Below are 23101 nucleotides of genomic sequence, written 5' to 3'. Positions count from 1 at the left end.
AAAAAAAAAAAAGAAAATACTTACGGCCATGATCATTCCCACAACCATGAACACAAACCGACACCCATGACACAGTTCACAGAACCAACCAACCACGAAACGAGCGCACATGCAAAGAACACCTCTTGATATTAACACATAAACCATGTACACAGAGCCGTATGAATTTATCAATAATATACAACAAAAGTTTCAATGGCGTATAACCAAGTACGAATGCAATATCCTTCTGAACTGTACTTACTTGTGATACTAGTCATGATTTCCTGGTTGAATCGCTGAAGAGTGAGGTATATCCCGGTTCTCCGTTGTGGTCGGTTCAGAACTGCGTATGCCAAGTGAAGTAATAATTATGCTCTTCTTCCAAAGTACGCCGAGTAGCAACAAACAAACATGATTTGATTTAGACACATATTCGTAAATATGTATTGATTCTGTGTAAACCATCAATGAGTCTTTAAACGCAATTCTATATGGCAAAGATTAGACCTGGTCTATTGATAAAAGCTCATATCATATATTTGGCCCTATGTGTTTCAAGTCAACTTTTACTCTATTGAAGGAACTGTAAGTAAGAAATTATCAATTTTGAAAGAGCCTACAAACGATTGGAAATCCCCAAATCGGTTTTCACATAACATATGTGTACTTGATTAGCAACCGTCAATAACACGAATGACGACGCGCTACTTATTATGATTCATATCACAGAGGGCAGAAGGGTCATCATTGTTTGCATTAATAGGCACAAAGACTGTTGTTCTCAAACATGATTTTTAGACTTTGCCCAGGGCTCCACACTAATCCATTTCCGACATGAATAGGTTGGACCAGTAGATACCCAGTTTTTCAAATTTTTACTGGTCCGAACCTAAAATCTACTGGTCCCAAAAAATAAAGAAAACATTAAAAAGGCGCAAGTTTATTTGTCTAGCCTTTCGTTACCCCCCCCCATGAAATGAAGGAATGAAGGACAAAAAGAAAGCGAGACAGAAACGAAGAAGGAAAGAAAGAAAGGAAGGAAAGGGAAGAAAAGAAAGAATAAAAAAGGAAGGAATGAAGGAAGTAAAAAAAAGGTAAAGAGAGAAAGAACTAAAGAAGGAAAGGAATGAAGGAATAAAGAAGAAACGAAAATAATAAAGAAATAAAAAAGAAAGAAAAAAGAAAAAATAAATGAAGCAAGCAATACAGAAAGAAAGAACAAATCCAGAAAGAAGTAAAGGAAAGAAATAAGCAAATAAAAAAGAAAGGGTTAAAGGAGAGATGGAAAGAAGGACAAAAGAAAGAGAGGAAGGGAGGATTGAAAGAAGGAAGAAATAAAGGAAAGGTAAAATGATAGATAGAAGGAAAGAAATAGATAAAGGAAGGAAGGGAAGGAAGGAAAGACGCAAACAATATAAAAAAAGAAAAGGTAAAAGAAAGACTGAGAGACAAAGAAAAGAAGAAAGGGTAAATAAATGATGGGTGGAAGGAAGAAAGATACAAAGAAAGTAACGAAGAATGAAGGAAAGAAAAGGGTAAAAGGAAGGAAAGAAAGGAAGAAGAGAAGAGATGAATATAGGATGGATGGACTCAAGAATTAAAGAAAGAAAAATTTAAAAAAGAAAGAAAGGAAGGAAGGAAGAAAAAGAAAGGAAGAAGGAATAAAGAAAGAAGGAAGGAAGCAGGGAAGGAAGGAGGGAAGGGAAGGAAAGGAAGAAGGAAGGAAGGAAGGAAGAAAGAAATAAATAAAGAAAGAAAGAAAGAGAGAGAAAAAAAAGAAAGAGAGAGAGAGAAAAAAAAGAAATAGAGAAAAATATTTTTAAAAGGATAGAAAGAATGAATGAACGAATTAAAAAAAAGGAAAATAAAAAAAGATAACAAAAAAATTAGGGAAGAAACAAAGAAAAATTGAAAAGAAAGAAGGAAAGAAAGATAGGAAGAAAACAAAGATAGGAAGAAAACAGAGGAAGAAAGCTAAAACTATTATCATAAATAATTTATCAATTTCTTTTTGGCTCATTTAAAATAGCTACGAAAAAAGTCAGAAACCAAGTGTATCAACACATACATAAATGCATATGTGGGGCTAACTTGTATTCAGACGATATCACCCGAAACCCGATGTGTTTGAACCAAACAGAAGTGAAAATTTATCCTTTTACTGCTTACAAATGACAGAGTTACTCCAATTTTTAGGAAATATGGACATTATAAGAGCCTTTCATGAGTATGAACCGCGAATTTTGACAATTCTGTGAGAGATTTCTGCCAGAGTTTAGCCAAGCTTCATTCGCGAAGCCAGTAAAGAATTTACCACGTGAGTTGTGTGGCTGGCTAGCTACATACATGTATGTACACTGTATCTGCTCTAGTAGCAATTACGTGCGATTCATTCTGTGTGTATTCTGTGTGTGAATGACAGAATTTATCGGGGGGGGGGGGGGAATGGTTTGCAGTGAATTTGACCATTTCTGGAACAGTTATTGACCCGACAATGATATTTTTTACTGGTCATGTCGGACCAGTAAATCTTCCTATTTCTGAAAATCTACCGGCCCGACAGCGATTTTTACCGGTCTGGGACCGTCGGACCGCCGCTAGTGTCGAGCCCTGCCCCTTTTTCTGCATACACATGACAAACTCCATTCTTATTACATAGTGATGATTATAAGAGAGGCTTTCGTAGAATTGTATATATGCGTTAGAAGGCCATACCAAATTGGGTGGTATTAGCATTTCGGTCAGGTAGGCATACCCATGATTGGCCTACTGAGATTCACAGCTACCTAATAAAAAATAAACAATCAAATGTCATCTTATGTCATGCAGCATGTTGGTGCAAAAGATAATTTTTTCTTATTTCTTTAAGAATCATATTATTCATAAAATATAAAATAATTAAATGAAATTCTAAATGCTATATTAGTTGGGTTTATGTATTTATACATCTGTATCAGTACATTTATGTGTATATACGCCACAATGACCTATTACAATACTATATTAAATAATTGACACTTGGGTGTCCCCTCCTTTGCCTGCCCCCCCCCCCCCCCCCCGATCGCTAATTCGGATTTTAATTCCTTTGTTTTTCCCTTTCTTGCAATATGTTTGTTTGCTTGTTTTCTCTTTTTTTTTGTAAACTGTGTAAGCCTTTTCCTGTTGTACAGTAATCAGGGGGATAGACGTCGATAGGCCAATGGCTTTCTGTCTTTCCCCACACGGCCCCACATCCGCCGTTCAGCTGAAATCATTTTTGTTTTAGTGTTTTACTATCTGTTTATGACTACTTATATAATCTATACTTGTCAATATTTGTTCTGCTCTATAAGGATTTTATTTGCGTTTATGTATTTTTGTGTATTCTAAAGAGGTGTGAAATAAATGAATCTGAAAGTGGTATATGTTTTTCTAAATTCCCAAAGCATCACAGTGAGGAAAATAGGTTCAATACAGAGCGTTATCTCTCTTAAGACGAGAAAAAAATAACAAGGCACATTTTATCCTATACATGCATGGCTATACAGTCATTCTACTCGGCCAATAATTTAATGTACACGTTATAAGTATCATAATTTGAGCTCAGCTACCAACACTTAATATCCATGCATTCAAGAAATAGATACTTCAGATTTCAGAAGGGACATTAATGTATAACAATTTGTATTTTTTCCCGTGTGACTTTCAACATGTCCTGACTGAAATAATTTTTTTAAACATCATTATTCAGATTGGTACTGATTTGTGCACGTATCTTTATTAGCGCATGGTTTTATTTCTATATTTTTAGGGCCTTTTCACACGAGAATCTTGAATCATCATTGAAATGATGATCGCTATTGTAATCATGACTGTGATTAGCGTTCCTGATTCTAATCATGTTCTGGTTTGGTTTCACGCGTGCTAAATATTCGTCATTTTTTTACCGTGTGAAACGATAGACTGTTTCATGGAGATGTTAGTTAAAAATACACTCTGGTAATATATGAAATGATGATTTGTCGCTGATCCGTAGCAAATTGGTACTATTTACACTCAAACTGGCACTTAAAACATGCCCTTCCGCCGTTTCACACGAAAACAGGGTAATTTGAAATTTTATTCCAGTGAAAAATAAGGCTAATGAGTATGACGATTTTTTTTTAGCTCGAGTGAAACCAAACCATAACATGACTAGAATCACGAACGCTAATCAAAGGTCATGATTCACAATAGCAATCATCATTACAATGATGATTCATCCTTACAATGATGTTTCAAGGTTCTGCATCGCCGATATTGCATTCAAAAGTGCCCCTGTGAAAAATTGAATGGCTGGTACAAATAGAAATAATACATTATACTGGAGCATGGCATTGTTCCCTAAACACACACACACGCAAAACAAAACCTGTGTGGGGAAAAACAAGTATATCTGGCATAAATTCGCCTACAACCAAGTGCAAATGAAAGATAAAGGACAGATCGAGCGTGCAAATTTCTTTATCGAAGACAGAAATGGGGAAGAATACAAAAATCTCCCAATTTGATTACAATGTACGCTTTTCTAAAGCATATTCGGTGATCTGGAAAAACATCTCCACAACCCTTACCCCCCCCCCCTCTCTCTCTCTCATGCTCCTCTAGCAATCATGGCAATAGAGCGGAAAATGCCCATGAATTTGTGATTACAGCTGGGAGATCTGTCCCGAAAAAAATGTGAACTAGAACAATAGTTTCGGCCTACGTCTCGGAATTGACGAAACATAGGAAATTTGTCATTTGTCCAGATTCTGGAAACAGTTGTTTTGAATCACAAAATTTCGAGAATAAATCTCTTTGCTGCTCTTTGTCTTGAATAGCGCTTGGAAGTGTTTTTCCTCTATTCTTAAATCACGTGTTACACGCGTGAGAAATGTCCATATTTTCCGTTTTCGCAGCCCCCCCCCCCAAAAAAAAAAGTTTCTGATCCTCGTATTTCTTCTTAAATGCTAGGGGCAGAGCAATATGGCTGCAGATGGCACAGTGAAGTCTCATAGTGGGGGTGATTAATGTACCATTATATTAAAAGATGCAAACCAAATACAAGTGAACAGGCCTGGTTTATTAAAGGGGAAGTTCACCCTGAAGAAAACTTTGTTGTAAAAATAGCAGAAAAAATAGTCAAAAATATTGGTGAAGGTTTGAGGAAATTCCGTTAAAGAGTAAGAAAGTTATTAGAGTTCAAAGTTTTGGATTTGTGACGTCATAAACGAGCAGCTGCCCCATGTGTTATGTAAATATAAAATGCATGAATTTCATATTTTTTACGGTTCCTTATGACTTAATTTTGTTTTCTATTCACGGTCGGATGTGAAATGATTTGTCTATTGATATACAAAAGGTACAGCGAAAACTATTTTCAATTTCCTGAGAAAATGAAATTTCATTGATTTTTTTTACCATTCGCTATGTAGGGATGCTGCTCGCATATGACGTCACAAATCAAATAATTGAAATTCTAATAACTTTTTAATTATTTGATGAATTCTTCTCAAACCTTCGGCAATATTTTTTCTTATTTTTCTGCTATTTTTACAATAAACTTTTTGTCAGGGTGAACTTCCCCTTTAAACCGTAGCACGTGTAACTAAGTTTGGAATCGTTTCGCGTCTACAGTGCCTCTATCTGGATTTTTTTTGTAATTCAAATGTAAAAATAAACGGGACGAGCACTTTGCCTTCGGATTTGGTAATAAGATATTGCAAAGCTAAAGCCAATGATCGTTTAGCCTATTTCATGCTTAAGAAACTATTTAAATAATAACAAGAACACGCTAATGTATTCTCTTACATATAGTGTAAATATTTGAATAATTTACTTTTGGTAATTCCCTCTGTCATAATGTCAAATGATGTCACAATTATAAATGTCCTACTTAGATTATTGCAACGGCCTTTTTTCCCCGGTTTGTCAACAACGCATTTACTTCCTCTTCAGCCATGCCAGCGTATCCAAAACAGTGCTGCACGCTTGGCTTTAGGACATAAGTGCGGGAACATATCTTTCCTATTCTCAATTTCATCCATTGGCTACCCATTGAAAAACGAATACAATTCAAAATTCTTCTTTTTGTTTAGAAAATAAGAAATGACCTTGCCCCCCTTTTATCTCCAAAATCAAATCTCTTATAAAGCTTCAACATCTCATAATCTCCGATCTTCTTCTTCTACACGCTTGTCCCTTTCTCCTTCTCCTCGTACATGTACTCGGTATGGTCGACGTGCTTTTGAAGTTAATGCTCCAATTGTCTGGAATAATCTCCCTCTACATATCAGCGGCGTAAAAGGGGTCTGTGGCCAGGGGGGGGGGGGGGGGCAAGTGCCTAACATTTCCCGGTCATATCATGGTATGAACAAGCGTAATGGTGTAATGAGGCGACGATTTTGAGAGGGCCAGATAGCGCATCGGGCAGAATGTATCTTTAAAAATAAAAGTTGCGAGCGACCGAGCAAAAAATTTGACATATATAATACAAAATCCAATTTGTGATAGATTTTGACATGATATCCAGAGAATAATGATAACTCTTTTTTTCTTTCCATTCCTTTTGTTATGTGGTTTGTACACCACTGTGAACAAGATTATTTGCGGCAGTAGAGTAAAGAGTAAAAAAGGGGGCACAGTATGGTGCATGTGCTAAAAAGCTGCTCAACTCAAGTCCCGAGTGAGCAAAGCGAGCGAGAAGAAAAATCACCTTTTCATGAGAATCTATTTTGTTTTACATTATGTTCAGAAAATAAAATCATATCTTACACTTTTCCTTTACTTTTCTTTCCTCCCTTTTTTTCTTGGTTTTATAAATTTTGGGGCCATGGCCGAACCCTTCCACACTCATATACGAGAGTGCTTAACGGTTGGGGTCCGGGGCGGAGCCCCCGGAACTTCTTGATATCAAAGCCATTTCAACATCGCAGATTGCCGCTTATATTAATCATTCGCATGTATATACAGAATATAGCTTTTACACAACACATTCACAATAATAATGACTATGTAGAGTGCTCAAGGCGCATAAAGAGCTAAGAGTTAAATAGCAAAGTTTTTTGAAAGTTTCTACAGAGGTACATATTTTTATGTCTTCAGGAAGGCTATTCCACAAAGTGGGGCATGCAAAAGGAAATGATCTTTCCCCCCAAGTTTTTGAAACTTTCGGAATGACAAGTAAGCCAGAGGTGGATGAGCGCAAAGATCTGCCTGGTCTGTAGTGATTGGTAAATGAAAGACTGTATTGTGGTGCTGATCCACGAATACTATGAAAGGCAAGTAACAAAATCTTAAAGATAATCCGGTTTTTTATAGGGAGCCAGTGCAGCGAACATAAGATGGGGGTGATATGTGAGCGTTTACTTTAAAAAGTGACAATGCGAGCGGTAAATTAAACAAAAGGGCATTACAAAAATCAAGGCGGGAGGAAATCAAGGCATGTACTATCTTTTCGGTCGCGGACTTAGATAAATATTTCCGGATAAATCCTAGATTGCGAAGATGATACCGAACTGATTTGCAGATATTTGAAATTTGGGAAGACATCGTCATGTGTGAATCAAAATTTACTCCAAGATTACGGCAAGTTTGAGACAAATGAATTGTGTGGCCAGAAAATGAAAAGGAATTGACATCAATTTTGTTGAGCTGCACTTTAGAGCCAAACAAAAGAAATTCACACTTAACCAAGTTTAGTTTCAAAGAATGGGTTTGCATCCAGTCGTGAACATCAATCATACATAATTGAAGACGATGAATAGCATAATCAGCTGCTTGCTGAGTTGAGTCAAAAGAAATAATAATTTGAATGTCGTCAGCGTAAATACGGTAGTCAATTCCGTGACGGAGCATCACTTGCCGCAATCCAATCATGTAAATTGAGAAAAGGGTCGGTCCGCCCACAGAACCCTGCGGTACGCCATGGGTCAGAGGTGAAACAGCTGATTGACAGCCATTTATACATACAATATGTGAATGGGAAGAAAGATAGGATTCAAACCATTTGAATGCTTCACCTCTGACACCAAACGAACTTAAATTATTCAGCATAAGTATGGTTTACTGTGTCGAAAGTGAAGGATAGATCGAGTAAGAGTTAAGCAGTCACACGCCCTCGGTCCATCTCTTGGAGGATATGATTTGAGGTGCTCACAAGAAGGATTTCCACACTGTGGTGGGGTCTGTAGGCAGATTGAAATGGGTCGAACATATTATTGTCGTGAAAGTATTCAGCAAGACTAGAGAAAGCAATCCTTTCAAGGACTTTGAAGAGGAAGGGTAAGTTAGAAACCGGTCGGTAATTTTGGAGAGAATCGGGATCAAGAGAGGGTTTCTTTAACAGTGGTGTAACATGAGCGCATTTCAGAGAGGACGGGACATGCGACTGCTCTAAACTTAAGTTAACAAGGTAAGAAAGAATGGGAGCGAACACAGTTGCGTAATGAACCAAGTATTTTGAAGGGGAAAAACATAGCAATGTGAGAAAAGCTGTAAAAAGTCTCCAGCGATCAAAGCGAGCTGGGAAAAAATTGCCTATTGAAATTAAATTCTAATCATGTGATAGATTTTTCATTTTTTCCATTTTCCCTTTTCATCCTTTCCTTTCCGTTTCCCTTTCTTTCCATCTCCCTTTCTCTTTATTGGTCCCGGTGAAATCCGTCGGGGGGGGGGGGGGCAGGTTGTGCCCCCATGCCCCCCCCCGTCTGTTGCGCCACTGCTACATATTCGTCAATAAATCTCTCTTGAATCCTTCAAATCTCCCCTCAAAACACACCTCTTCTTGTCCTAATTTATTCAGTATTATTAAGTATTGATTGTAATTGTGGGTAAATATGATCGATTTCTATTATTACATGGAACTTTAGTAGACTTAATTCTTGTTAGGATTGAAATGTAAGTTTGATTATGTTTTTTTGTAAAGCACTTAAAAATAATAGGGCAATAGATGTTTACCTCCAGATATAACATTTCGGTATGTGTTTACTGAAATAAAGAGAACACTTATGACTGACAATAAACATTTGTGATACATTATATTTATATCCAGCATTGTAACAAAAACATGTGAATTATGACATAAGGGCAATAATTGCATTACTAAAGATATAGTGAACATTCCACATAGAGAGAAAAAGAGCTAGAGAAGAGAAAGAATATATCAGGAAAAATGAAAATGGATAGAGAGGGGGAGATGGAGAAGAAGAAGGGAATGAGAAAGATTAACCTCAAAATTGTTCAATAATGGAAATTGTGTTAATAATATTACCATCCCAATTATTCAAAGATGTATTGAACTATTGTTGTTTTTGGACTTCTAGATTCTTTAGAAAAGGGAGGGGGATTTGAAATTTGAAATATCATCAAAATCGGATGTAAAATAAGAAAGTTATGACGTTCAAAAGTTCTGCTTAAATTCACAAAACAGTTATATGCACATCCTGGTTGGCATGCAAATGAGGAAACTGATGACGTCATCCATTCACTATTTCCTTTGTATTTTATTATATGAAATATAAAATATTCTAATTTTCTTCTCGTTGTCAAGTGAAACAGCGATCAATCCCTCCCTGAACATGTCATATTAGTATTGTTTAATACTATATGATTCAGTCAAGTCGGCCCCTATGGTAATATCTGTCAAGAATTAAATATTGTATAATTCAAACAAAAAAAAAGAAAAAGTGAGTGATGGACATCATCTCCTGACTCATTTGCATGTCACTGAGTTGTGCATACAGGTATCACTTTTTTGTGAAAGATAAGCGAAACTTTAAAATGGCATAACTTATTTTAAATCCGATTTTGATGGAAATTTCAGTGTTTTGCTAGTTTGATTTTTCTCTATTTATTCAAATCAACATTTAGCTGGGGTGGACTTGACCTGAAAGGAACTACTGAAACGTAAGAGAGACTAGAACGTCACTCAAGAGTCTCTCTTGTTCCCAAGTGGTATTGTCTTGCGAATGTAAAGTTAATTTCCTTTCCACAAGCAAACAGAGGGTTATCATATAATGTCACACCATCCTCCCAACATTGTTGGCAATGTCGAGACTACTTTGTAGTTTCATTTTATGTGACGTTTAGCGTGATTGCCTCTCATTTTTAAATATCAAATCATCCAATCTGTGCATGACACTGTTCAAAGGAACCATGCATGTTTAGAAATACAACAATGTGTCTTAATAAAACTTAAAAAAAATTACTGCATACTGTTATTTATCATGATCACCAAAAGGTCAAGGAAATCTTTTAGTTCCGATTGTAAAATATTTTAAGCACATTTGTTTTGTACAGATTTTGCAAATTTAAAATATAATTTTCAGCCATTTGGCAATTCTTTAGTTACTCAGTAATAATTCTCCATAATAATTTGACGTGATTAATATTTTTTTAGGTACTCAATATTAAGCCATAATAACCTATTCGTTTAATAACGTTTTTTTCTTTTCTTTTTTGGTTGGATTGACAAGATTGAAAGAGCAATAATCAACATCCACGATGATCTTGACTCACACAAGGTTCAACCAGTTTATGGTTCTTTATACAGTATGCATCAATTTTAATAATGTAATTTCTCGATTATACCTCGAAAGCAATGTGATCCTAAATAAAACGGTTCTTTGAAAACAAATACACAAATATAGTTCAAGGGGGGGGGGTTGAAACACGCCTATTCGTTCTTGAATTTTCATTATTCATGCCGTAGTTTACAGTCGATGTCGGTTGTTTAATTCAAATATAATTTATAGTACACAGTACTGGAGCATAGGAACCCCCACTGACAGAACAAAAAAATTCTCGTTTAAGCACAGTTCTCATTTACAATGTCATCAAGCCGCTTGATATTTTACAAAGACTTCCCAGCCTTCCACTTTGCAATATCTGTACGAAATGATGCGCTGTCCTTTCTTGGTAGATATTTCGCAGTTGAAAGAAGTCACCGAGGGGCAACCTTGCCTTACACCAGATAAAGGTGGGCATTCAGTGGTCTGATAGAAAAATAATAGGAAAGAATAACATCAAAGGTGTGTTTGCAATACAGCGATTTTATCTTCTCAAATGGATGGCGATTGTGAATGTTAATTCCAGTGTTTTGAATTTCTGATATAATTGTGAAAATTAGTGTATAGCACAACACTTTATTTCGACTGGAATCCACATAAGTTTTTGCATTAACATCTTTATTATACAGTATACATGATTGTACGCAATTTTCCTTAATATGTGCACCAATCGTTTCATTGTTAGTATTGTTACTATAGTTATCTTTCACATTATCACTCTTTTTTTAAAAAAAGTCCAGTTAGGACTACTACCTCAATTGTTGTTAAATGAACCATCAGCACCAGCGTTCTTGAGGGCGTCTACTAGATCCCGTATCTGGGCTGTCCTAGGTGTCTTCTTCCTCCATTCCAGGAGCATTGCCAAAGTCCCTGAACGGTCACCACGGTCTTTGTTCATGTTGAGGTACTGGTTAACCTTGAACTGCCTGAAGCCAAAGTTGATGCCAAGCTGTTCGATGGCCCCTGCATCTAGGATGTTGTCGGCTAGCTCAAACAATCTCTTATCTGTAACTCCAGCTGAAAGTTAAGGGCAATTAATGATAGGTTGGGGACAATTAATGGTGGACAATGTATATTATTTACAATCATGGATTCGATGGTAATAGTTTTTGACCCATCTGAATTAGGGGTGGGAACAGGAATGAATTAACGGGAGAAGGCAGAGAAATAATCAAGCATGTTCCGCATCACCGAGGTTTTCAGCCAAGACTAGAAGAACTGGTTAAATTCATCATAATCTGGGACCAATTAAAAATTTCGTTTTGAGCGGTAAAAAGTTTATATGCGTTTTGGCTAGTTTTTTTACGAACATTATACATTGACTCTTGGTGCTCTTGAGAAACAAGAAATATATTTACTAGTCTAAACCACTCGCACTTCGAGTCTAAATATTAAATTCCCTTTTCATAATGGGAGCTCAAAATACCATTGCCTTGAATGCGACGTCCCCAGACTTGCTCCTAAAATAAAGTGACGTTATCTCTAATTGCTGTTCAAGTTAGGAAAAATCATTTTCTTTCGACTTTACCTGAATCATATAAATTGAACCAAAGAAATATAGGAGTAAATAACAAAATGTGTGTATCAAACTGTAAGAGGTAAGTTAAAACCAGTAAATCTTGGAGTCGCCTATTTTTACTTCTCACCTTCGTTTGGAAAGTATTCCGTTATCAGGTTCTCCATATCCGACTGTTCCAGAGCCTTTACCATCTTGGGGACTTGCTTGGCTGGGGGTGTTTTCTCCTTCCAGGTGAACAGCATGGATGTGGCGGGGAAGACGTCTTTGGCCTGTTCGTTCTCCTTGAGTATTTGATTCAACTTGAACTGTCGAATCCCAAGATGTCGACCAAGCTTCGACAGGTCGCTTTCGTCCGTCACTTCCTCGGCGATGTTGGCCAGTATTCCATCATCGATGCTACCTGAATTCAGATTCAGTGCCAAAAGAAAGCCGAAAACATTGCAGTGTTCGTTATGCTAAGTATTTAGAGTTATTGTTTTCCTTATCATTTCGAAAGAATAATGCATAATGTATTCAACACCCCCTTTCATAGTGTATGTTAACACCCCTCGTCGACTACTTTAACAATATTTTGAAGAAAAAAATCTACTGCGTAAAGATAGTGTTCTCATTTTTGCAAAATGTTCATTGTTAAGATCATAATTGATTATAATTTCTTTTCCTTACAACCAAATAAACTGAAAATTGTTTCCAATCTAAGAATTATAGCTGACATGTTTAAGTGTTCATTTGAATACTAATGATACGTATAATATACCGCTTTTTATACAGCACTTAATACATCCACAAAGTCAGATGGCAGCAAATAATGTGTTCTTCCTAAGGCAGGTCGACATTTCCAATGTCGTGTTGGCCGAAGTGAATCACTTTAGTATGAATAAACTATGTATATTTACGACAAGATGTTATTGAAAAAGAAAAAAAATGAGGCCAATTGTCCTACCGTAAAGTTTGTCACCAAGCTCTACCTTTTCAGCTGGTTTTATCTCTCCGTACTGTCCATTAGCTGTATTAAAAAAAAAGAGAGAGTTAAAACATGTTTCGGTTTCATGAAATTCCATGGGTCATATGATAAATACGCACATTTGTTCATACTTTATCACTCCAACAAAAATTAAGGATTGTTATGAGTTATCCCTGGCGCCATCATCATTTTACTTAAATGATGACACAGTTAGATTGATTGTGAAATTCTGAAATACGACGTCTGCGTCTATTCTTCAGGTCCGTCCTGACGTAAAACAGATTCTCCTAAACGGCAAATTGATATAAAAGGTACCAGGCCTATACTTTTTTTTAGTTCACTTCAAGGACTGGTATAATTGTGTGCGTTGTGATAGAATTATTTAATTTCGTGGGGCCGAACTCCATAGTATTGATTTATTGCTATTTGACTTACTCAATATTCGAGAATAGAATAAATGTAATGTCAAATTCTCGTAATTTTGTGAATCAAAGAACGATCTAGCCCTTGATTATTGAAATAATGCATTCCTTTAGCTCTGAAACTAGTATGAAACTGCGGTTTGGTTGACCAATTTTCGACCGAGTCTTATAAATCCTTTTTTGTCATTTGGCAGGCAATTGACAATATGTTTACTCTTTTCTTGAATCCTCTGTCTATGGCTGAGTGAAAATTCCCTACTCAGAATAATTGTGACCTACCACTCCCAAACCACCAATAAGTTGCCAGGTTAAGTTCTCTGTAAATAGCCAAAATAGGTATTTTGTCTCAAAAAACCCCACATTAATAAAAATAAGTATCTAAAAGAACAATTGGTTTGGTTTGGTTTTATTTACCGTATAAGAATCACAATAAAATACATTGCAAAAGATATGATACTAAATATAAATATGTAAACATGCACATAAAAATATACGGATGGATCACTCTATTCAGAGCTATTGATATAATGGCTCTGTTCTCCCTAGAGGTCCAATATTCTTCTTCATACTGTGAAAATTTGAAGCCGTAAAGTGGAATAAAAGAAAAGATACAGTCAAGTGAACACAACGAGTTGTAAGGTACCTTCAAGTCTTCGATTCCTTCTTCTCCTCACGATTGCAATGATTACAATCACTACGATCACAGCCAGCACTACGACTATAGGTACCACGATCTTCACAGGATCAATCAGGGAACCTACGGAATGGAACAATGATAAGTAAGTTATATCATTGAAAGTGAAATTACATTTTGATGCTGGCGAACAAGGTTATTTAGAGATATATTGCTTTCCTGTAAAAAATGATACTTTTTTCTACTGATTTTTATTGGTTTTACTATTTGGAAGGCCATTTTGAAATTACATGTTGAATATTTACAACTTGATCCCACTTAGATAGACCATGCACAGAGATAACTTCAAAACAGACTTGAAATAAATGTGAATTCGATTGCGAATGTATCACTTAATGTTATGAAATGCATGAAGTACATGTACGTAGGCTTCTAAATGGAAAAAAAAAAACATGGTGAAGTTTAAAATGGTAAATCGGATACACTGACTGACCTGTATCACTCTTGTCTAGTACGGTGAGTGAAATAGAGGCAGACGTTTCTTCGACGCCATCTGCAGAGAGATACGATGCCTTGCACATCCATTCCCCGGTCTCGAACGCTTCGACATTGGTTTGTAGGTTAATACTACCATCCTCTTTGGTTCCAGATATCGATAAGGGCGCTCCCAACGGACCACGACCATCTTGGTACCAGCCAAGTGAGACATTGGTTACGGGTATACGTTGGCTAACTGACAGGTAAGGTTGGTAGGTCCCTCACTAGTTAGTGTGCAGGGTGAACCGTCTGTCTGTTCTTGGAGACACTGCCGAATCACCGGAGGGGTTCCTGGAGATAAGACTGAGTTATGTTTACAACAATGAGAAAAACATGAGAGAAGGCATTTTTGCGTTTCTTATGTGTCATGTTTAAGCATAGTTACACTAACAAAAATGGACACAGAACCAGCAATCTCTAACGTTATAATAACAATGATAATACTAATGATGATGATAATAATAATAATAAGCTTTCTGGCTGTTCTAGGAGTCGAGGTGTCTTCTGAAACGATACAGAGGGCAAGATTGCTTGGAATAGCTCTTATCCCACGGAAGGTCTTGAATTAGAAAGAGAAGTGAGCAATGAGAAGAGGACCCATTGGATAGAATATAGAACAATAACCCTATATTTCTGGAAGAAGTCTGGTCGCTGTTTTATATACCAACAGAATATCAAGTTATGGACAATGGAAATAATAATGATATTATTAATAATAAGAATATTAGCTGGATTTATTTAGCGCTTTTTGCCTGAGGATACAAAGCGCTGCTATTATTACCCAGGCTTTAGCTCGAGCTGCCATCTCAATGATAAGACTGCGTGGTAACAAGATTTTCATAATTTTGTGAATCTTACTCCTGTCGCTTGTCGTCTTAGGTCTCCGATCATTCAGTTTGTTTGCTTTTCTTTATAATATAAACAAATTATTGAAAGAAACAACCAATGAACAACGGCATTATGTCAAAGATACTAAAACCAAATTTGATCATGAAAGCTAAGGCTTAATTTTAGATCAACATGGTCTCATATCTGTCCATCAAAAATATATTTTACTCGATATGTAAGCCTACTTCCGACAACATTCGTTCATTTGAAATATCAGCTGACAATCAGGTGTTACATAATTCTGACATAATGTTTACAAACATTTTTTAACTAAAAATTGAATGTCCATGATACATCAAGAACCCTATTGTTGTTCTCTGTATATCCGGCTTTAGGACTATTATAACAATTCTAATGTATGAGGATCACTCTCATGACTGTATACTGTCATATAAATTTGCTACATGCCAAAACGCATCTTGCTGTAGGAGGTTTGTATGTTCGAATCATGGTTATACTTACCAAACACACTCAATGTAGTAGTGATATTCAATAGTGACGGCTGCCCTGGTCTGTCAACCTCGCAACGATATGTTCCTTGATCATCGATGGTCACTTCCTGAAAGGTGAGAAATATATATATGCGAGAGTCTTACAATCTAGACCAATCAAACCCACTAGTAAAAATAGTACAAACTATAGTCTGTATTGATTTTGAATTGGGGAGGGGGCAGCTTGTTTGCGCATATACACATGAACTAAAGATTAAACATAAACCTCTTCGAAATTCCACAAAAAAGAAACATTACATCGTTCCTGATACCATGAAATTTCAAAAGAATTTGGTAAAATCATATAAACACCGCTGCCCCAACATTTTTCATATTGTAATACCTATACACTATTTGATGTCTTTATATTCTTTGATGAGGAAAGGTGTATTCTGAGGCAATGTCAAGTATTGAATGTGTTTGCCAGGTGTAAAGTTATAATCGCCTGGTGACTACTATTATTGTCACAATCACCTAAATAAAAGTATGCACAGACTCACGGCACGACGTCCTATACCATTAATTGTTTGACTATATTTCATAAGTGTAAATCTAGTTTCATGTGGAATACTTTCGAAAAATCGTCATCTCATTAAAAAGGAGGAGTATCTTGGTCAACAGTGCATTATCCTCATGTATCCTTGAAATAATTGTTTCAACGGAAATCATTATAAAGTACTTGACCCCATAGATACCTGAAGAATCAATGTTGAGTTGTCCTTATCCAAGCCAGCTCTGTCTGTATAGGGTTCATGTATTACTTCAACATACTTAGCAAGACTTAAAATCCTTCGGGGTCCAGATGCATCATGGTAGAACCAGAAGATGTTTCGTACAGCGCCCTCATCGAACGGACATGGTATCCTGGCTGTACCACCAACGGTAATGGATACATCGGATGTTGTTTCCGATAAGCTGGCAGACAAACAGCTGAGCATTACTGTCAGACGAATAGCTGTCAACATTAAACATTCAAAGATAATAATATGGCGTCGTGGTGATTGGGGACGTCGTGGTCTAGTGGTTATGACTCTCGCCTTTTACTCTGAGGGACATGGGTTCGATTCCCAGCCATGGCGTGTCATTTCTTTCAGCAAGAAATTTACCTACATTGTGCTGCATTCAACCCAGCTGAGGTAAATGGGTACCGGTATTCAGTTATTCCTCATAAAGCTCTGCACACCAAATTTTGTAGACTATCTTAGCTGGTGTAATTGGTGGATACATGAGCTCTATAATTCCAATGTTATTTATTTAACAATTATTTGCCCCAAAATATACAGTTCAGTAGGATCTGTACGGCCAGCCTATAAATAAATTTTGATGCGATAGTCTATGTATTTATTAGTCAGAATTCCTCTTTAATATTGCACATATCCATTCTGGGTAAATCTACTCGTATTTTTAGTAAAAATACTAGCTGTATGGAAAAAAAAATAACTGCTTCAGTTTTCCCCATTAGTCGCATTAATGGAACAAAAATTCGGCTTGGTATAGCGTGTGGCTTGATTAACGTCTCAACAGGCAGTGATAGAGTATTCCGAATGAACACTCCCAATGCACCTTGCAATAGTATAATTTGAACAAATGAAGGGATTATTATCACTAGAAAACAAATTGTAAACTACACTTACCGATAGCGAATGACGAACTCATTGTTTACGTGTGTTCTATTGCAGCAGCTCAAGGAACCCAATATTTAATTCCCGACTTGAAGATTAGATTGAATTAGATTTAAATACAAAACTTCCCGGTTCAGACTAACTACAATCCCTTAGAAATACCGATCCCGAGAGAGAGACAATAAGATTTAGATCATTCTGCAAAGAATTTATTGAATGGAAAGAGCTCCAAAGCGAAACTAGTATTCATAGAAGTTATGCTACATTAATATCATTTGTTCAAATTGGACTTTCATCGTAAAAATAAACACGAAGAAATGCAGCAGTTCACGTTTACGATTATGACTCAGACGCTCGCATGATTTGGGGAACAGTAAGGTATTTCATATTTCACACGCATCCCGAATACAAATGCCACATATTTTTTCCATTGTTAAAACATATTGAACACTCGTTTAATATGTACACTATTCTATATGTGTTATCTTTCCAGGTATTTTGGAATGTATTTCATCCATTTGAAAGGACATTACCGCAAACTTTTTTATTTGACGAGAGTATATAAATATCGTTTAGGAAGGCATGGGTTCGTTTTGATATCTTCTAGAACCATATCTGATATAGACTATCGTAACGCTTTATCAGCTATTGGTTACATCCTTACTTGGTCCCATCACAATAAAACTGGAGAAGAACAAAACGAATCACCCCCCCCCTTCCTTCGGGAGCGAGTGGGCCTACTATTGTAACTGTGCCCCATACATCAGTGCAATAGGATTGTGGCCCGAATGCCATTCGGCTTCCAGCCTGGGTAGAAAAAGGCCAGAAAGAAGACGTCATACTATAGTAAAATGTCAACACCTGTTACACTGACTAGTGCTACCCTATTGTAACATGGTGATTTCATGCAGCACTAGATGGCGCACTCTAATATAAAGATGATATTATTAAGGTGCCGTGGCCGAGTGGTCTAAGGCGCCTGGCTGTACATGGAAAGTCCGAGGTCCGATCTCCGGCCACGGCACCTACGCCCCGCAGCAAGGCATTAAATAGCTATTGCTATTTTATCATGCATTTAAATGAATGAAAAAGCGACAAGCATTCTTGGTAAATGTGTAATTACAAAACAAAATCTCAATGCTGGCACATTACCCAAAGTTAAGAGCGCCAACATGAAGTGTTAAGAGTTTTTTTTTTAATTCATTTTTTTGTTTGATTTTGCCATGTTGAAAGTGTGACCTATCCTTATAAACATAATAATGTTAGTAAGATTATTCACTTTTCATCGGGCTGGCTATTTGAAATAATTATCATTCCACTAGTATCCATATAATTTGAAAAACACTCTTTGCTGCAATATGATCATTTATATGATATGGCAACTTACAGAAAATCATAAACATCTACGATTTCACAAGAGTTGCTCCCTCTTCAAATAATAAATCTATTAACAAAGCCTTTTTAATAATAACACATGATAATGATGATGATAATGATGATAATAATAATAACAGTATTAATGAAAAATAATAATGATAATAATAACAAAAACAATAATAATAATCAAAACAATGATATTAATGAAATTGATAATTTAGCGCTTCATACTCTGTATTTCTAAATAATACTATACTGTCCCGATCAAAGGATTCAACACGGACATATTAAAAGGTAGACGGTATCATACTATTAACATTACTAACCGTTTAAAAAAATAATTCACGATCAAATATGGTGACAATTTTGTTGGATCCCATTGAGCATATCCAGGCTGTTCGTTATAATCTTAAGATGGAAACTAACAAAAGTGTAACCAGATTTGATCGTGACGTTTCTTCTAAGGACACGTAAGTTGCAATAATTGACAGTATTAATTTAGTTCAAAAATAAACACTAGGGCCCGTTGCATAAAGGTTATCATTACGGTAGCTTTGGCATTAAAAGGCAACTTCTATGGAATTCTTGATTTTGATTGGACTCTGGGTCATGTTACGATGGTAGTTACCATTGGAGGGCAAATTCACCATAATAGTTCATTTTATGAAAATGGTCATCGTTCTCTCCTGGTCATTTAGCGCTTTTAGAAATGCACGTCGACATAGACGACTAATGACGTCATTTTTTGGTGTTCCATATGCCTCAGATCCTCACACACGCCCACTATCAGAATCGAAAACCCCGCCACATCCATTTTGCGGTTCTCCAAAATCGTATTGGACGTACACGTTAGTAAAGTCATTTTAACCGTTCAAGCCCGGCATGAAGATCAACCTTTCCTTTTTAGAACACAGTTTTCAGTGACTTTTCACAAACTTAATGCAAGTTTTACGATGCAATATGTTCATCATATTTGAAATTGCTTTCTGATATCCAAAATATATGTCGATATATATCCTAACTCGCGTAAAAAAAGAATAAAAGCAAGTGAAAGGGCAAGTGTGCACAAGTTGCACCCGACCGGGTCGCAAGGCGATGGTACACCTGATCTTTCGGGTCGGGCAGCCGCTGCGTGTCATGACCCGCTGGTTATCGCGCTGTTTCACGAGGACGTACACGTGGACGTACGTACACGTACAAGTCGAGTGAAATATATTCGCATCTGTAGTGAAAAAGGGCAGATGACGACGTTGACTCGAATGATCAGACAACTGCTACGTCGTTCTCGTTCACTGCTCCTAAAAATCTCTATTAATGATATTTGTTTTTCTCGGAATTTGAGAAGTGTTCCGAAGTTTACTTAAGACTCATCAACATTGCATCAGGTTGTTAACAGTTATGTGCGAGGATTATTTTAATTTTAATCTTTTTTATTTGCATGAAAGAACTTCCCTTTTGCAAGTACCCCTCTTCTCTTGAGATTTCTTCTTAATCTTAACCCTATCTAGGCCGGGGGGCCCCCCCCCCCTCAACAAATCGCGCGATATTTTCGCCGTGCGAAATTTTTTGACCGCGCCGCTCGCTGACTTCTTATTTTCAAGTCTTGCGCAACTTTTGAGACCAATTTTGTGTCACCCGGCTATGTGGTCCCGAAATTACACAACATTATGTAAGTGCATGTCAGACCGAAAATTGCTCAAAAACGTGATTTCGTGTACAAAGTCAATGCAAATTGTGTTTTCAACCAAAATTCATAAATGTATGATTATTTTTAGTTTTACTAGTCTAAATGTATTCATTTCATGCTTTTTATGATCACAGAAGAGTCCCCAACAAATTTCATTGAAAAAAAAGTGAAAAACAAAAGGTCAAAAAACAAAGAAATACATAAGAAATTGCAAAAAACAATATAATACATAAGAAAACGATTTGATATCAAATTTTTTTTTCATGTACAATTGTTATGAACACCACAAAGAGTTTGTATACCAAAAATTAGTACATTTGGAGCTTTATTTAGGGAGTTAGAGAAAAAGTATGAATTCACATACTAATTACGCATAAATTAGCATAATCACTTAATAACATTTCGCATGAAATAAATTACTATACAATCTTGTAGATTATGTCCCAGGCAACCCGCGTGCCAATTTTCGGCGCGATCGCACGGTCGACAGCCGAGATCTTAGGGTGGGGCCTGGGAGGCCCCCCCCCGGCCATAGGAACTCCCAAAATACCCCGGCCTAGATAGGGTTAAACGACTGAGTATAGACTTTTTAACGCTAACTCCACTGAAGAAATCCAAGGTCTCTTCTCATGTCATTAAACTGCCATCAACACCATATTGAAATTTCGACTTCATAAATTGGTAATCCTAAATTCTGATGGCACTTTTTTTGACGATTTTACGCTTAGATATAGCGGTGGCGGTAGATACATTGATTAGTAATATACCCAATTTTCATTTCTTGACAAATTAGCCTCCCCCCAAAAAAAAAAAAAATAAAATAATAAATAAATGATAAATAAAATAAATAAATAAACAATAAATAAAATGAATGAATAAATAAATAAATGAATAAAAATAAAATGAATGAATGAAAAAATCTCGCAGTAGTTGCTCTTTTGTATAGAATAGTCATGATAGTTGCTTTATAAATTCCGTTATTTCTTGAGTATTTTCGTAACTAGATATATCTTCATTGCCATTACCTACAATATATGTATTTTGTGCTTAAAGTTGTAATCATTGATATTGCTTATCTCCTCTTTTCCTTTCCATTTCATTCTTTTACACATTCAAAACGAAAATAATACACATTGTCACCAGCAAATGACAAACAAGGACATATTTTCATATAAAATATAAGTATATAGGCGGATGTTTATTTTTTTATACGACAAACATGATAAATGAATATCAATTACCCATTTACTATCTATTATCTATTATCTGGATCCCTTGCTTCACCGGGCATAAACAAATCATGTGATTCGAACAGAAAAGGAAAAAAAAACAGACACAAAAACCCTACTAAATTTTTCATGAATATTATACGAAGGATGCAAACAAAAATATTCAATGATTTATGATATTTTCATGATGCATTATTATGCTTTTCCTGGTAAATGTGCCATGATCGAGCTGATGACTTTCTCTCTGAACTTTCATTCTGTATTTCATTATTTCAAGTTATGTTTAATCAAATTTGCCATTCAAGAATTAGAAAAAATGACTGACTTAACAGAAAACCATTTTGTTGTAAGGGATATTTTCATTATTTAAAAAAAAATAATGAAAAGAAATACGAGTAAAAGGCATCAATATATATATATATATATATATTACATAAATACAAAGGGTACAAATCACAAACAGTCTGTTTCATATGTCTCCCTCATAATGAAATAAGTTGCAGCAATGAATGTTCAATGCACTAAATCAGTTGCCAATTATTTTCTTTAAGTGCTTGGAGGAAAAAAATGAATAAATCTAATTTCGTATAATAAAACTTTAAAAAAAAGGATGGGATGTGATATCCTCAATTTGATAACTAAATGTCTATGAAAAAATACCTAGAACTGTTTCACCATAGTAATTCAAATCTATAAAATCCAATAACTATGTTATTCTTTGTTCGATTTTGATCATATTTACATCTTTTAATAGGGGTATGGTTCAGGTCAGCGTAATTTGTGGCTAAAAACTAAACATTTCCTGAGATTTTGAATTTTGAAGAAAAAAAACAGTACGATTTCCATGACCTTTTTGAAAAAAAAGTACACGAACTTCCATAACCTCGTACTAATAATTCACCTTGCGGAAAATACTTGCGTGGCAATGAAATAAATGGGAAAATCGAGAAAGGGGTATTTATAATCACAACACGGCCTACATATTAAGCAGATATGGAAAGTACATGCTGTCAGATTCCTCTAATCTAGAATCAACATGATCAATGGAAAGTTATACAGATTTAACATGTTCAGTATTTATAGTTTGAGTCCATTATCTAGGCGTGTTGAATGTACACATTTTGGATTTGAATTCTTTCGACGACTATTCTCTCTTTTGAAGACCTTTGTAATTTGTAATA

The 23101-nt window shown here is 35.9% G+C and overlaps 2 protein-coding genes across 2 annotated transcripts; both read right to left on the bottom strand.

Annotated features, from left to right (window-relative positions):
- Positions 1 to 10740: 10740 nt before the first annotated feature.
- Positions 10741 to 16893, bottom strand: LOC121420746. Its single transcript, XM_041615393.1, has 8 exons — positions 16701 to 16893; positions 15977 to 16073; positions 14583 to 14929; positions 14099 to 14212; positions 13013 to 13075; positions 12197 to 12469; positions 11304 to 11567; positions 10741 to 10976 (listed from the first exon to the last, which is right to left on the bottom strand). The coding sequence occupies exons 3-7, from the start codon at positions 14668 to 14670 to the stop codon at positions 11305 to 11307; spliced, it is 801 nt and encodes a 266-aa protein (XP_041471327.1). The 5' UTR covers positions 14671 to 14929; positions 15977 to 16073; positions 16701 to 16893; the 3' UTR covers positions 10741 to 10976; position 11304.
- On the bottom strand, positions 14802 to 16943 carry LOC121420575. Its single transcript, XM_041615238.1, has 3 exons — positions 16701 to 16943; positions 15977 to 16073; positions 14802 to 14929 (listed from the first exon to the last, which is right to left on the bottom strand). Exons 1-3 carry the CDS (start codon positions 16941 to 16943, stop codon positions 14802 to 14804), a joined length of 468 nt encoding a protein of 155 aa, XP_041471172.1.
- Between the last annotated feature and the right edge of the window lie 6158 nt (positions 16944 to 23101).

The sequence above is a fragment of the Lytechinus variegatus genome, chromosome 8, assembly GCF_018143015.1.
Source record: "Lytechinus variegatus isolate NC3 chromosome 8, Lvar_3.0, whole genome shotgun sequence".
Lineage (NCBI taxonomy): Eukaryota > Metazoa > Echinodermata > Echinoidea > Temnopleuroida > Toxopneustidae > Lytechinus > Lytechinus variegatus.
This window is presented reverse-complemented; position numbering and strand designations above follow the sequence as displayed.